Source organism: Gymnoscopelus braueri (genome assembly GCF_963280865.1).
Source record: "Gymnoscopelus braueri genome assembly, chromosome: 7".
Lineage (NCBI taxonomy): Eukaryota > Metazoa > Chordata > Actinopteri > Myctophiformes > Myctophidae > Gymnoscopelus > Gymnoscopelus braueri.
The window spans coordinates 14,327,470-14,342,848 of NC_137608.1; the positions used below are offsets into that span (position 1 = coordinate 14,327,470).

General features: G+C 41.7%; 1 protein-coding gene across 4 annotated transcripts in view; it reads left to right on the forward strand.

Moving 5' to 3' along the window:
* LOC308088592 (uncharacterized protein) overlaps window positions 1-15,379 on the forward strand; it is a 234,271-nt gene that overhangs the window by 8,801 nt on the left and 210,091 nt on the right. For 3 of the 4 annotated variants that reach the window (XM_080433117.1, XM_080433119.1, XM_080433120.1), the window contains 5 exons: window positions 519-726; window positions 2,582-2,677; window positions 3,233-3,298; window positions 3,792-3,877; window positions 4,492-5,117. The exons of the other annotated variant lie outside the window; for it this stretch is intronic. In XM_080433117.1, the coding sequence (XP_080289243.1) occupies window positions 519-726; window positions 2,582-2,677; window positions 3,233-3,298; window positions 3,792-3,877; window positions 4,492-4,643 (608 nt within the window). In that variant the 3' untranslated portion in view covers window positions 4,644-5,117. Of the gene's footprint in view, window positions 1-518; window positions 727-2,581; window positions 2,678-3,232; window positions 3,299-3,791; window positions 3,878-4,491; window positions 5,118-15,379 lie in introns of those variants that run through there. 4 annotated transcript variants of the gene reach the window in all.

Here is a 15,379-nt window from a genome sequence, read left to right on the forward strand (position 1 = left end):
CATTGATTAGATCATTCAAAATATGCTCCTCCTCATTGACTTGCATGTACGGTGAAACAGCTCACTCTTTTAGCACGTAAACGAACACAAACAAAGGTGATTCAGACAATATAGAAGATCACCAAACCCAGTACTGTTTATTCTTTTAATAAAAATGTCAACATCCTGTTGATTTTACTATTTGAAAATCCAGATCCGCAGATCCAGTTCGGGTGATGTGATGTTATGTCTCATATACAAAGACAAACATACAAATGAGCTTACCTTGCCACATTTTACACACATATGCACCTGTAATCAATAAACGCACACATACACACTTACTGTATACACACACTCACACACACACACACACACACACACACACACACACGCACACACCTATGTAATAGATAATGATCCATGAATCTGCATGGCTGTAATAAAAACAAACAAAAAAGATCTATCTGTTATTAATCTGTACGGCTGTCTGTGTCTCTTTCTATTTGTCTGTATCTCTCCATCGGCCCATCTTCCAGCCATTAACCATGGTGTCTGGGAGAGCGATGAGGAAGGGAGGCTGAAGCAGGCCTTGCTGGCTCACCTGGAGACTCTGGTGGGTCCAGAGCAGACGGGTTCTGCTTCTGGTCCCTGGCTGACCAGTGAGCAGCTGTGTAAAAACCTGCCCTGGAAGAGCATCAGCGAGAAGGTCCAGACGCGCTGCTGGACTCAGTGCAGGGAGAAATGGTCAGTTAACATTTATTTTAAATGAGTTATGTAACCGCGTGAGCCCTGCCATATTTATTCTCGGGGGAACAATTGCCGAAAACAATGAATTAAATAATGGTTTGGTCTTTTATTTACACAATCATGCTGTTTGTTGTGCATGGGTGTGGGATAGGGTTTAACATTTTCCGGGAAATAGTTAATTTTAATTCCCGGGAATTTTCAGACCTTTTCCCGGGCTTCCCGGGAATTCCCGTTAAAGGGTAAAAAAAAAAAAAAGTACCCACTCAAATGCATTTATATGTAGATACTTAAATAGCCAATTTTATATTGAGGTGCCCAAATGTCCCTATTGTGTCCACCTATGAACTTGCACTAATAATGACTTAAGTTGATTTTTTAAATCATATAAATATAATATATAAATATAATATAGTGCCCTGGCGGAGATCTGCCCTGTTGCGCAGTAGCGGGTGAAGACAATTAACTTAAACGAGGAGCTGCGCTGTGCACCCAACACGCACTCAAACAATGTCAAACTCTATAGCTGCTGAAATAAACGTTCCATTTGTATCGTTATTGACAAGAGAATTTGCAAAAGGATTATTTATTTATTGTCCATCAGAGCGCCGGTGAGGTCACAGCTTATCTCTACTTTTGTAGGATATTGATTTGATAGCCTAAACTTGTAATTTGTTTGCAGTTATTAATTTATATTAGGCTACTTGCTGGATATTAAGACTCCATTTTGGGATGTTGGCTGTATGTTGTCAAATGTATTAATCTATATTTTGTTGTTGATCAAATGTCGGGTTTTGTAGTGTGATTTTGATGTGCACATGCATGCGCTGCCACTGACAATCAATGAGACAGACAGCTGTTGTGCAGTTCACTTGTTCTACTGGGTAGTTCTAGTAAAATGGTAGTTTGAACGTTCTAAAATGCAAGTGTAGGAAGGGTAGGCTACATTAATGATGATTAAAAAATCGGACCACCGACCACATCGGTCTAATTCTCTCTCTCTCTCTCTCTCTCTCTCGCACGCGCTCTCTCTTGCTCTCTCTCTCTCTCCAGTCTCTCCTCTCTCTCTATCAAAAGCATTGCTTGGCTTGCGCGCATTTTAAGCTGGAATATAGGCTCGAAATCAAACCTACCCACTGTTTATGCAGCGTTTCACTTGATGTTGAATCTCAACTAGTCAACTGGTGTCTACTGTTTGACAGCAGAGGAAACGGTGAAATCAGCGTGCGCAGGGCAGGCAGGGTTGCATCACGGCCACTTGTGTTATATTTTGTTCATTACTGTTACATTCAGTGCGTCCCATATTGGTTCACAACGGGACGATGGGACCCTGCCCTGGTCGGCAACGCGGCAAGTAACTTGGCTAATTATAATAGTAATTCCTCCGCGCTGTATATAGGCCTTTCTACTAATTAGTATTCATTTCTAACAAGAAAAGAAAAAAAACGGGATCCCGGGAACCGAAGTCAGTTCCCGGGACGGTAAATAACCTCGGAATTCCCGGGATTCCCGCATCCCGGGATTCCCGGTGTTAAACCCTAGTGTGGGAGAATGCATTTCAAGCAGCTTAATTCATAAGCATATTATAGAGGAATACAGCGTCCAATATGCAACATGACATCTGCAGGACGGAGAAGGCGAGTAGGCAGAAATTTTAGTTTTTATATGTTGCCATCACTCCAACATGCTCAATTCCTCTGGACTCATATCTAATCCTCACCTCCTTGCACGGAGGTGGGAAACGTTTCAAATGAGAGCACCTCCAGACCTCCAGTCTGTGTCTCACACCATGCTGCCTGTCTTTCTGTCAGTATTTCCGTCTGTCTCACATTATCCCATCTGTTTGTCTCTTCAGGTTTAACCTGTTAAAATCAAAGATGGCATCCGACAATTGTCCGGCGTTCAGTGGAGGAGTGAAAGCCATCCGGGCCAAAGTCAAGCTCATTAACACGTACGTATGGCCATCTGAATAGTATACCACCAACCTCGAATTGCACCAGACTGCTCCAACCTCACACTCACCAATCTTATACTGCACCTACTGTAGCCCTGTTTGGAACCTCACTCTCCACGATAGCTCCGAGATGAGGTCCCGCTTCGTAGAGTCCCGGCAGAGGTTGCGTCCGGCAAAAGTCAATGAAGATTACCTTTTTCGCAAAACATCGTATCCAAAAAGGTAGTCCGAGACTGCAAAATAGTCGGAAAGTAAAACGGGTTTAAATCGCTTATTTAGTCACATTTTTTCCCCATCTTTTCCCATTCAACCCGGGTGAACCCCCCGGGTGGATGCCAATTGTATTTATTTATTATATGTGTGTCAGTGTCACTGAACGAAGGCTGGATGGCCGAAACGTCTGTGACTAATGGCATAATGGGGAATTAAAAGAAGAATTGACCGTGTCATTCTGAGTGCGACCCCATCACTTTCTATTGTTTAATGTTTCATGAGGACAACGCACCAGAGGAGCCCTAACAATGCTGCACTAACATCTGATTTCTCTTCCAGGCTTTACAACATGGACGTGGAGGATCCAGCTCTCATCGAGTGGGATGAGGTGGCCATCACTATCGGGTAACTTAAAAATAAAAACATTTCTATTTTTCAAACAGAGAGGAAACGTAAAGCACCATGTTTAGAAAGGCCAGTGAAGACACATTTCAAGGGTGTTTATTGTCACATCCAACTAGAGGCATCGTGGCAGGCAGAGAAAATCGTCGCTGTCCTCATTATGTCCAAAACCGTTACTTTTCAGGATTCAAATTCAAAAACAGCAAAAGTAGCAGATCCACAAGCTCAAACTACATCGCTTCACGCCGCATTTCGAGCTTGCAGATCTGCTACTTTTGATGCTTTCGTGTGACGTTGTAGTATGATCAAGTAGGGCATTAATTTACGAAGAAGCACAAAAAGTTAGAATATTGAGATTTCTGCCCGACAGCAACAAAACATTATGTAGGGGAGGCAAAGAGTAGTACTACGTAGCTTAAATATGTAGTGTATAGTACTAGGCAGTATTTTGTGGTGTAGTATTGTGAAGTATTAATATGCGGTGATTGTTTTCCAGTGAGGTGAGTGAACGATACGTCCAGAAGAGTTTCCATCGACTCAAAGTTGCGTCTGTCCCCAGGTGGAATGAGTTGTCTTATCCTGGTCAGTATACACTTTATACACTCACACGTCTTTACCTTTTTTGCTGGTTCAACTTACAGCGTGTGGCTTTTGCACATATATTACACTTCCAAGTCTTAACCCATCCAATCCGGGAACTTTTACAGCTATAACCATTATTTTATATTTTGGGCTATTAAAAAATAGCAGATCTACAAGCGCTACGAGCTTGTAGATCTGCTTCTTTTTTTTTTGTGCAAAAAGATTTGTGCAAATCCTTCAATGTATATGTTTTTTAAAGCAAACAATTTTAACTCAAATCTTTGCTTCTGGGGGATTCTACAAATGTCTTCTAAATCCTAACCGTTTTCTTTTTGGAAAAAACGCATGTTGCTATATACATCAGTGGTTCTCAAGCTTTTTCATGTCAAGGACCACCCAAAATACTATGTATTTGTCCGCGGACCCCCCACCTCAAAATGTTTTGTTCCAGGGACCCCCAGAAGAAAAGATTTGAGTAAAAAATGTATGTGTTCAAAGATTTGCACTCATTTTCACTGCTATTTTTGAATAGCCAATGACACAGATGTGTTCCCGGTCCTAATGGGTTAACTGAACAACCGAATTTTCTCTTCTCTTCATCCTGCTTCCTGTAGACATCATTGATTTCCTGCAAGACAAGGTCGTCCCCAAGCTGGAGGAGCATCTAAAGGAGGCTGGGGACACAGACCTCCCATGCGAACAGAAATACTTCTTGTCCCACATCTGCTCCTCAGGGGAGGTGGACTCTGGTCTCACTGTGGCCTAGTCAGATTTGGTCCTGTGTCATGGAATAGACACAGGACATAGTTTAGATTTTTTTCTACTATTTGGTGTTACAGGTCACCATTCAGTTTTTAACACCCGTTTGATGTTATATGTAGTTAAACTCAATATATTTGTACAGCTTTTAATCACTTGTTATCGCCTTAAAGGAATTGATTGTTTGATTTATGTTTTTATCGACAAAAATGTCTATACAAGAACACGTATTTGTACATATCTAAGGATAAAACACAATAACGCGAGAGAGCTTATTTTTCATTGAGGTCCTTTGTTATTGTGTGTTTCAAACATGTCAGTTAATGTGAGTTCAAATCTTTCTGAATACAACTTGTGGAAGTGTGAATCCCTTCAACACAGATGTAATGATCAGTAGGACAAAAGTTTGATGTTCTTGAGGTTATAAATTCAAGCTCCACTCTTACTGAAAAAAATAAAAATAATTGAAAGATAAAAAGTGAATGTGTTAAATAATTCCCCCTCCCCTTCTCCTTTTCATCATTTTGTCTCATTATGTTTGTATGTACAGTATATCACTCATGGTGGTAAAATATATGTTTAACAGTCCATCAGAACTTAAAAGTGGGAGAAACTTTAAAAAGAAACATTACTAAACATCTTTGTTTGCTGTCAATGAAAGGGTAGATCTGGGTAAAAATGTTCCAACAGATGATTATAAACAATAACCTAAATCTCACATCAGTGGGTCTATCTGTAGATTCAATCATTCTGTCAGGGGAGGAGGTGTTGGCTGTGGATTTTTTATTGTTTGACCTTCAACTTCAAATATGACTACAAACAAGTGTTCGATTTGAAAGGTCTGGTGGTGTGAGAGTGAAGCTGAGGTTTCTCAATCCAAAGGTTATAGGATTGGGTTTGAATCTCAGTGCCGCAGGATTTTTTTAACAGAGTAGATGTAATTTCCAGTATTCTGGTGGATTTTGGGAGTTTGACATTTTTATCAGGCTTTACATACATAGGATCCATTAAAAAGTTAAAAGTAACAATAAAAGAGCCATATTTAAGCGCCCAATGCATTGTCAACGGCAATGGACATTTACAGGGGGAAAAGTAAAAACTTTGGCAGGCTACTAGTCCTACATACTTACACCTAGAACCCCCATTCAAACTTTAAAATGTTCATCTTAATGTGGACATGTTTGCCTGAAAAGGAATCTTTGAAATGTTTCATAGTTTTAGAATTGTACTCCTTTAAAAGTTCAGAGATTTATAATGGAGGCCGATGGAAGAGTTTGGGACCTCAAAAAAACACTTTCACCTAGAAACTCCATTCATAGTTCAAAAATTCCATCTTACTGTGAACATGCATCCTTGAGATGTTTTACTTTGAAATGATTTGTAGTTTTTGAAATATTTAACTTTAAGCGCCCAATGCATTGTCAATGGCAATGGACATTTAAAGGGGAAAAAAGTGCAAACTTTGGCAGGCTTGGCCTGGCAAGCCATAAATCCCAGGTTTAATCCCAGGTTTGATCCCAGGCCTCAGCAATGTGTCAAAGTGTCCCTCAACAAGACATTAGTTCACCCAAAAATTACTTATTTTCAATAAATGACACACTCCATGAAGCCTTGAATTCATGGAGATTTATTTTGTTTTTGACACATTCCTGAGCACAGACTCAGACATATTGGTTAGATAGGTGGTGCCACTAGGTGTGAGGGTCGGTAGCACTATTTAGCACCATTTTTGTTTAGTGTGACATATGATCTACAGCCTCTAGATCATGTGTTTACTTGTAGACTACAGGTAAACACACATTTGAACATGAAGTTGATGATCAAAGTGATAGCTTCTGTAACCTAAAGTTAGACCCTCTGTAACCATCAACAAACACAGCTGACCCCAAACGTCCATATATGACGTCCAAGTCAACCACCAACCCAGACGTCCATACAACGTCCATACGACGTCCATACGACATCCAAGCAGACCTCAGCTGCTGCGTTGCAAAAAAGACATTGAAACTACGTCGCAGCCAGACGCTGAAACGACGTCGCCACGACGTCCCCTCTGTATGGACGTAAAATACGTCCATACAACCAACGGCGGCAAAAATACATTGAAACGACGTCGCCACGACGTCCCCTCTGTATGGACGTAAAATACGTCCATACAACGGCGGCAAAAATACATTGAAACGACGTCGCCACGACGTCCATACAACGCCGATACAAACCTAACCTCGCGTCACCAGTCTTTCCACCTCGGAGGAAAAATACAAACCTGTCCGTCTGGCCCCATAGAAAAAGTACATTTTTCACTTAAGTTAAGGTAGTATCAATACGGCAATATACTCTGCTACAAGTAGAAGTCCTATTCCAAATGTACTTGAGTAAAAGTACAAAAGTATCGGTGTTTGTCAGGTACATTTCTTTATTCCACTGCATTTGTTACAGATTTTTTGTCTTTATCTTTTGAAAATGGGGGTATGGGGCGGCCATAGCTGAGTGGTTAGTGAGCCCGCCTAGGGAACCAGAGGCCCTGGTTGCCCCAGGTTCGATTCCAGGCTATCCCAGCATATGTGCCGATGATATGAAATTTGTCCCTGAGCAAGACTCTTAACCCCAATTGCTCACAGGTTCTCATTGGAAACAAGACCGCAAGGACTTTCATGAACGACCTGTTAAAAGGAATTATCCTTATCCTTAAAAGGAAAATGTGACAGCAATAACAATATGGGGGGATGGGGAAAATGAAAAAATGTCTGACTGACTTCATGTCAATACCGTGAACCTAATAAAGATATTTGTTAACAAAAAATCACTGCAAGGCTTTATTAACGGCACTGACAACATAATCATTCATGGGATAGTTTCATTGATGTCAGGCCTAGTGTGACATTTGCTCAATTAGTGAAAAATGTCTCCCCACTGATATAATAATAGTATTCTGTATTGTTTGTGATACAGTGGTTCTCAAACTTTTTTTATGTGTTGTTTGTGTTGTTTCAAAACCACGTCAATTTGTCACTTTTTCCCCCTAGATTAAAAAAAAGCTCACAACACACAAGTTACACATTGCGATGCGATGTGAGGTAGATTGATAGATTTGATGCTACAGTATATTAACTAACTTTGCTGGGGACCCCACTTTGAGAACCACTCAAATGATTCAACAATATCATACAGAATGACAATTGTGTGTGTGTGTGTGTGTGTGTGTGTGTGTGTGTGTGTGTAGCGGGATTGTGGCAAAGGCAAAGGGAAAAAACAATGATCTTGCCGTTATATTTCAACATTATAGCCCAATCAGACCAATATACCAGTGAGTGATTATACGTTAATTTATGATTAATACTGATTAACACAATCATTATGTTCAGCCAGCCACCCCTACCTTCCTCAGGTTGATGATGTGCACAGAGAATAGGGTGCCCCCTGGTGGCCTGGTGGTTTTTCAGCAATGAAAAAATGTCTGACTGACTTCATGTCAATACCGTGAACCTAATAAAGATATTTGTTAACAAAAAATAACAAAAAATCACTGCAAGGCTTTATTAACGGCACTGACAACATAATCATTCATGGGATAGTTTCATTGATGTCAGGCCTAGTGTGACATTTGCTCAATTAGTGAAAAATGTCTCCCCACTGATATAATAATAGTATTCTGTATTGTTTGTGATACAGTGGTTCTCAAACTTTGTTTTATGTGTTGTTTGTGTTGTTTCAAAACCACGTCAATTTGTCACTTTTTCCCCCTAGATTAAAAAAAAGCTCACAACACACAAGTTACACATTAGTTGGGTCATCTGTGGCACTTCCGTGACCGTGGAGAGCGAAGGTCCGTTTCTCAATGGATTTGTCATCTAGGAGGGTTATTAAACAAATTTAGCCGGGGTGTCTTTTTTAAAGGGGCGGGGAAAATGTGTGAGAGACCAAAATCCAAAATGGCTGCCGTGAAATGAACTTTTTAATGATTTGACCTACAAAGATGCACAATACATGGTTTCAGAGCATATTTTGGTCAAGGAATACATATTTGGTGTTTATATAATGATTTGACCTATTGTTGACCTTCAAATGGCTGCCAATTTTGAGCTGCAAAGGTTTTTTTCCCCAAAATCGTCACAGAGCCTTCTTATTAGGCTCTAATGAAAATTCTGCTCATGATGAGTTGAATAATATACAGTATAAGTACACAGAAGTAATCTCTGAGGTCAATAAAGTCAATGTTTGTGTGTAAACAACAGTTACTGATTTGCAGTTTCCCATTAAATAGTGTAGGCTACTGAGAATATGGTGTCCAGTTCATCCCATCACATTTTCATAATGAACCAAAAATAAATGAGCACTATAGCCTAACATAAAATAGTATTCTGTATGCAAAGCTAGAAAGGTTAGTTGCTTGAGGTGAATTTAAAGGTCAACTCATTTGCCACCCTTATTTTGTAGTATTGCTCCCAGTGTTTCCTGTCTGCCTACTTACTTTTACCTGCCTTAAGTCTTGTAATTTTGTCAGTGTTTCCACCTGTGTCCTCCTAGTCCCCCAGCCTATCCCAGTGTTGATTGTCTGTTGAGTTTGCCTGTGTCCTGTTAATCCCTGTCTATTTAAACCCTGTGTTTGCATTGTGTTCTTGTTGGTCTGTAGACCTTTGTCATGTGAGGTTTTTAGTCGTTGTTCTTTGTGCTCAAGAATCTTGGACAAGTGATTTTGGATGAGAACCTCTCTCCAGAGCAGGATGCACCGCACTGTAGTGCTTTCCTCGTAGTGCTTGGTCTACCAACCCCTGCACTACTACCCCTGCTGTAACCAGAGTGTCTGCCATTCCAGAGCCCTCGAAAGCTTGTAGATGGCATAGATGTAGGACATCAGCTGGTGGAAAGGTACGAGGATTGGGAGGATGTCCTTGAACATTTCTGGATTCTCCGCCTTGAGCTGAGTGAGCGTCTTGTAGGTGGGCAGGTCACCAACAAGAAAGGAGAATGGAATATTCTTCTGCCGCATGGCCTCCACATGTTTCACCATGATGTCATTCACCACTGACTTGCTTGAAGGTTCATTGTATGTTGTGTGGTAATTAGGCTTGCTCTTGTTGGGTGGTGGATGACAGCAGGACTGGGAACCACTGTATCCTGGAACTCGCTGCTCTTCAGGTGGTGGTCTAGTGCCATGATTGTCTACACGAGACAGTGCATGTATTACAGAGCGAGCACGCTGCGGAGCTCTGTTATTAACCTGGGAGTAAATGTCCATGGCATGACAAGGAGTAAAGATCTGGTATACACTCTGCACAAGAGCGGTGTCTGCATCAGCTATGCCGTTACACTGCTCCTCTATGACCATTGGGCTCTGATGGATGTGGAGGCATCAGCAACCTGCCCACACGCGATCGCAGACAGCAAGCCAGCTATCGTGATCATCGACAATGACAACTTCAAGATTGACACTATGACAGGTGACTCTACAGGAGTCCATCGAACAAATGTCATGTACATGCAGCCAGAGAGCTATGAAAAGAAACCAGGCGAAGAGACTGCTGAAACGCTCACCAAGAAGAAGGAAATCTCTGCACAGCTAAAGCAGAAGTGTGCAGAACTGACAAAGGTTTGCCAGTACAGATGCCCCCCTGGTAGCCAGAGTGAGTCACCTGCTTGTCCCAGGGTAGATCCACCAGTGGATGGGTCAGCTCCGCAGTGTGCTCGCTCTGTAATACATGCACTGTCTCGTGTATGGCACAAGACCACCACCTGAGGAGCAGCGAGTTCCAGGATACAGTGGTGCCCAGTCCTGCTGTGATCCACCACCCAACAAGAGCAAGCCTTATTACCACACAACATACAATGAACCTCCAAGCAAGTCAGTGGTGAATGACATAATGGTGAAACATGTGGAGGCCATGCGGCAGAAGAATATTCCATTCTCCTTTCTTGTTGGTGACCTGCACCTACAAGACGCTCACTCAGCTCAAGGCGGAGAATCCAGAAATGTTCAAGGACATCCTCCTAATCCTCGTACCTTTCCACCAGCTGATGTCCTACATCTATGCCATCTACAAGCGATTCAAGGGATCTGGAATGGCAGACACTCTAATGTCCAATATTCTTGAGCACAAAGAACAACAACTAAAAACTTCACCTCACATGACTACAGACCAACAAGACCACAGTGCAAACACAGGGATTAAATATACAGGGATTAACAGGACACAGGTGAACTCAACTGACAATCAACACTGGGATAGGCTGGGGGACTAGGAGGACACAGGTGGAAACACTGACAAAATCACAAGACTGGTTAGACAAGGCAGGTAAAAGTAACTAGGCAGACAGGAAACACTGGGAGCAATACTACAAAATAAGGGTGACAAATGAGTTGACCTTTAAATTCAACTCAAGAAACTAACCTTTCTAGTTTTGCATACAGAATACTATTTTATGTTAGGCTATAGTGCTCATTTTTTTTGGTTCATTATGAAAATGGGATGGGATGAACTGGACACCATATTCTCAGTAGCCTACACTATTTAATGGGAAACTGCAAATCAGTAACTGTTGTTTACACACAAACATTGACTTTATTGACCTCAGAGATTACTTCTGTGTACTTATACTGTATATTATTCAACTCATCACGAGCAGAACTTTCATTAGAGCCTAATAAGAAGGCTCTGTGACGATTTTGGAAACAAAAAACCCTTTGGAGCTCATAATTGGCAGCCATTTTGCATTTGAAGGTCAACAATAGGTCAAATCATTATATAAACACCAAATATGTATTCCTTGACCAAAATAAGCTCTGAAACCATGTATTGTGCATCTTTGTAGGTCAAACCATTAAAAAGTTCATTTTCACGGCAGCCATTTTAGATTTTGGTCTCTCTCTTTCCCCGCCCCTTTTAAAAAGACACCCCGGCTAAATTTGTTTAATAACCCTCCTAGATGACAAATCCATTGAGAAACGGACCTTCGCTCTCCACGGTCACGGAAGTGCCACAGATGACCCAACTACATTGCGATGCGATGTGAGGTAGATTGATAGATTTGATGCTACAGTATATTAACTAACTTTGCTGGGGACCCCACTTTGAGAACCACTGGTGTAGTATTCTGTTAATTTAATATGCTTTATGAATAAATAAATAAATCCCCAGATGAAAGACTTTGTGCCATATTATGACAAAAAATATGGCATATCATATTTATGCTGTGTGTATATATTGTATGTACTGTAGATATATTAATAATAGCATTCTATGTTGGTGGGGAAATGTCCCTCTATGGAAATGTAATATTATAAAAATGTAAAAATGATTAAATTAGATAACCTTTCCTGATGCTGCTGTAAACTCTGTGCTGGCCAGTGCTAATGGTTGGAATGATTGGACTATTGACTTCATTATTAGTGTGGTTGCCCGAATGGGCAACCACACTAATTTTTTTTAAATATATATTTGTTTTTTATTAAGGTGATACACTTTTACAGCTTTACATTGTGGGGACACAGAATGTAGCAATTCTTGTAATACACCTTGGGGTTTTTTCTTTTTCTATACATAAAAGACACGACACATGGTGAGAAAAAATAGACTGTGGGTGGGAGCATGGGGGTATACATTGCTGCACCTTACACAATTCAGTGGAGAACCCAACATGCTGGCAAAATTATCTATGATCAGAACCATAATAAGCACTCCCACCATAGTGCTGGAAGTAGGAGCAGATACGGCACCAAACACAAAACAGGACATGAGACATACATAAAATAAAATAACCTTAATGAATAAAATTCAAGAAAAACAACAGGAAACTAGAAAATGTGCTCCTCGGAGCACAAGTCTCCGCCAGCAGACCCGTGCTATCGGGTCGTCTTGGTAGAACGGGTCGTCTTGGTAGAATGCGCGTGGTTTTTGGTGTTCTGCAGGGGCAACTGAATATGTAGTGTCTGCATCTAAAAAATGTTCTTCTTGAAGCAATGTGTCATATGGGAGTCGTCGTAATTGACTGGTTTGTTCAAATGCTTGTCTGTCTTCTTCATCTTCATTGTCTTGAACAGTTTCAGCAGTTGATTGGTGTGTTTGATCTATGTCAGTTTTCTCTAGTGCTACATAATGTATTTGATCAAGGTGGCCAATTGTTACAGTATTAAGACTTCGGCCTTGTTGTGGGATCAATTCAACTCTATAGTCCTCTTCTGTGTTACTGTTGTAGATGAGTATGCTTTCTTAGCTTTGGCCTTCTGCGCCTTTGCTTGACCAATGTTAGGTGTTCTCAGAGGGACACACACATACACGGACGGGCGGCCATAGCTGAGTGGTTAGTGAGCCCGCCTAGGGAACCAGAGGCCCTGGTTGCCCCAGGTTCGATTCCAGGCTATCCCAGCATATGTGCCGATGATATGAAATTTGTCCCTGAGCAAGACTCTTAACCCCAATTGCTCACAGGTTCTCATTGGAAACAAGACCGCAAGGACTTTCATGAACGACCTGTTAAAAGGAATTATCCTTATCCTTATCCTTATTTGTACTGGAAGGTACTGTTCCAATCAAGACTGATTGATCCTGTCTTACCTCACTTCAAAAAACATATATTGCTTTTTTCGTCATGCGTCCCTCTAGCCAATCAAAGGCATTGGTGTCAACATATTGACACGTGTCACGTGGAGCTTGACCAATGTTAGCTTGGCTAGGAGGGAGGTGAACTCACGGCGGGACGAAGCGAAAACATACTCTCCGCCTCTGGCAATAATATAAAAGACAGTATAAGGATGATTCAACATCCGACCTGGCCTTCTACTCCTGGGCTGATCAAGTGTGCATAGTGTATATGTCACAGGGAAAATGGCATTCCAGGGAAATTGACAGGGGAGCGCTTGTTTTATAGGCACGGGGCGGTGCTGCGAGGCGGGGCTTTGATGCGAGGACGACGACCACAACAACAACATACTAACCAGGAAGCTACGCTAGGGAAACGCTGAAAATAAAATGGATAATATGAGAGAAATACTCAAGTAAAGTACGAATACCTCAAAATTGTACTTGAGTAAATCTACTTTGTTACTTTGCACCACTAGTACAAGCCTCAGTGGCGCACTTCGATAATCATTGGACTCCCCACCCACTACCACTGGGAGCCGGGGTTTGACTCCAGCTTGGGACATTACTTTTTCAAACAACCGCGGACTACTTTTTTTTCGCTGATAAAGTATAGTTTTGGACCATGACGGAAGGCGCTCCGACTTAGCAGACCTTGAGGCAGAGGAGTCGCGCCCGAGCGCCTCCAGGCGCGAGTGCCCGCGACGACCTGCCGATGGTCTGCTAGTCGACTTAAGCGCCGTCCGAGTTATGTACCGATAGGCACAGAATCGTAAATGATGTTGTGTGGGGACTGCGTTTGCCCCAAGTGCCACTCACTGCACTAACATAGCCCGCCAGGCCCGCCCCCTGGAGTGTGTGTGTGTGTGTGTGTGTGTGTGTGTGTGTGTGTATGTGTGTGTACACGCGCGCGTGTGCGCATGCGTGTGTGCGTGCTGGTTTGTGCATGCGTGCGTGTGTGGTGTGGGGCTCATGTCTGGCTTGCATTGCCCTCTAGCGTTGATTCTACAGAATTGCATGAGGGGCATGAAAACAAGCGTACCCCTTTCAATTTCCCTGGAATGCCATTTTCCCTGTAACATATAGACCACCAGTAGGTAGAAACAGGCGAAGAAGGTAACCAACAAAAACAGCATATAATAGACTTGAAATAGACTTAGTTATCTCCATGATATCAATCAATCAATCAATCAATCTTTATTACAGCCGAGGCCAATAAGGGACATACAAAACATTAAAAACTAAAAAGCACAGTAAAACACAACATTATAAAATGCACTTGTACCAATGCTTCCACATTTGGGAGCGGTATCTTACTGAGCTATGCCTTGGATTTATCATATTGATAATCACCTCATTAAGAGACCCGTCAAGTCTACACTTAAAACTATAAATAAGGTTTCTCAGGAGAGCCTGAAAGGTGGTTAGACCCGAGTCACAAAAAAGCTGACTAGCACTGCCACCCCTAGGCTTCCTCAGGAGAATCCTGAGAGCGTCATTGTAAGCCACCTTAAGTTTGCGTAAGCTCTCCTTTTTATATTTCACCCATAAAGGGGCAGTATACAAAGGAGTGCAGTATGCTCTAAACAAATTAATTTTAACCTCATCAGAGCAGTAGTGAAATTTTCTTACCAGCATATTAGCTTGAGCATACAACATACGTCTCTGTCTGAACATCTCAGCATCATCTTCCATCTTATCATTTATGATATGCCCCAAATATTTACAACTGTTGCACACAGTAAGGGTTTGCCAAGACAAATAGAAAACAGGAAAATTAAGTTTCAGGTCCTCCTTGGTCCTGCAAATCATTACCACACTCTTTTTGGCATTGTACTTCACGTCAAACTGAACACCATAATCAGAGCAAATGTTAAGTAGCTCCTGAAACCCAGCACTACTAGGGGATACAATGGCCAAATCATCGGCATACATAAAGTGATTGACCAGGGTGTTACCTATCATGCAACCAGTCCTAGTCCCTCCCAGCTGCTTTGACAGGTCGTCCATATATAGGTTAAAGAAGGCGGGGGATAAAAGCCCCCCCTGCTTAACCCCATTGCCTACACCAAAGGGAGAGGATATGCTATTCCCCCATTTCACTCTCATACTTTGTTTGATAAAGGAAGTTCACATTAAAGCTGCTGTAAGTTATCTTTTTTTAAAG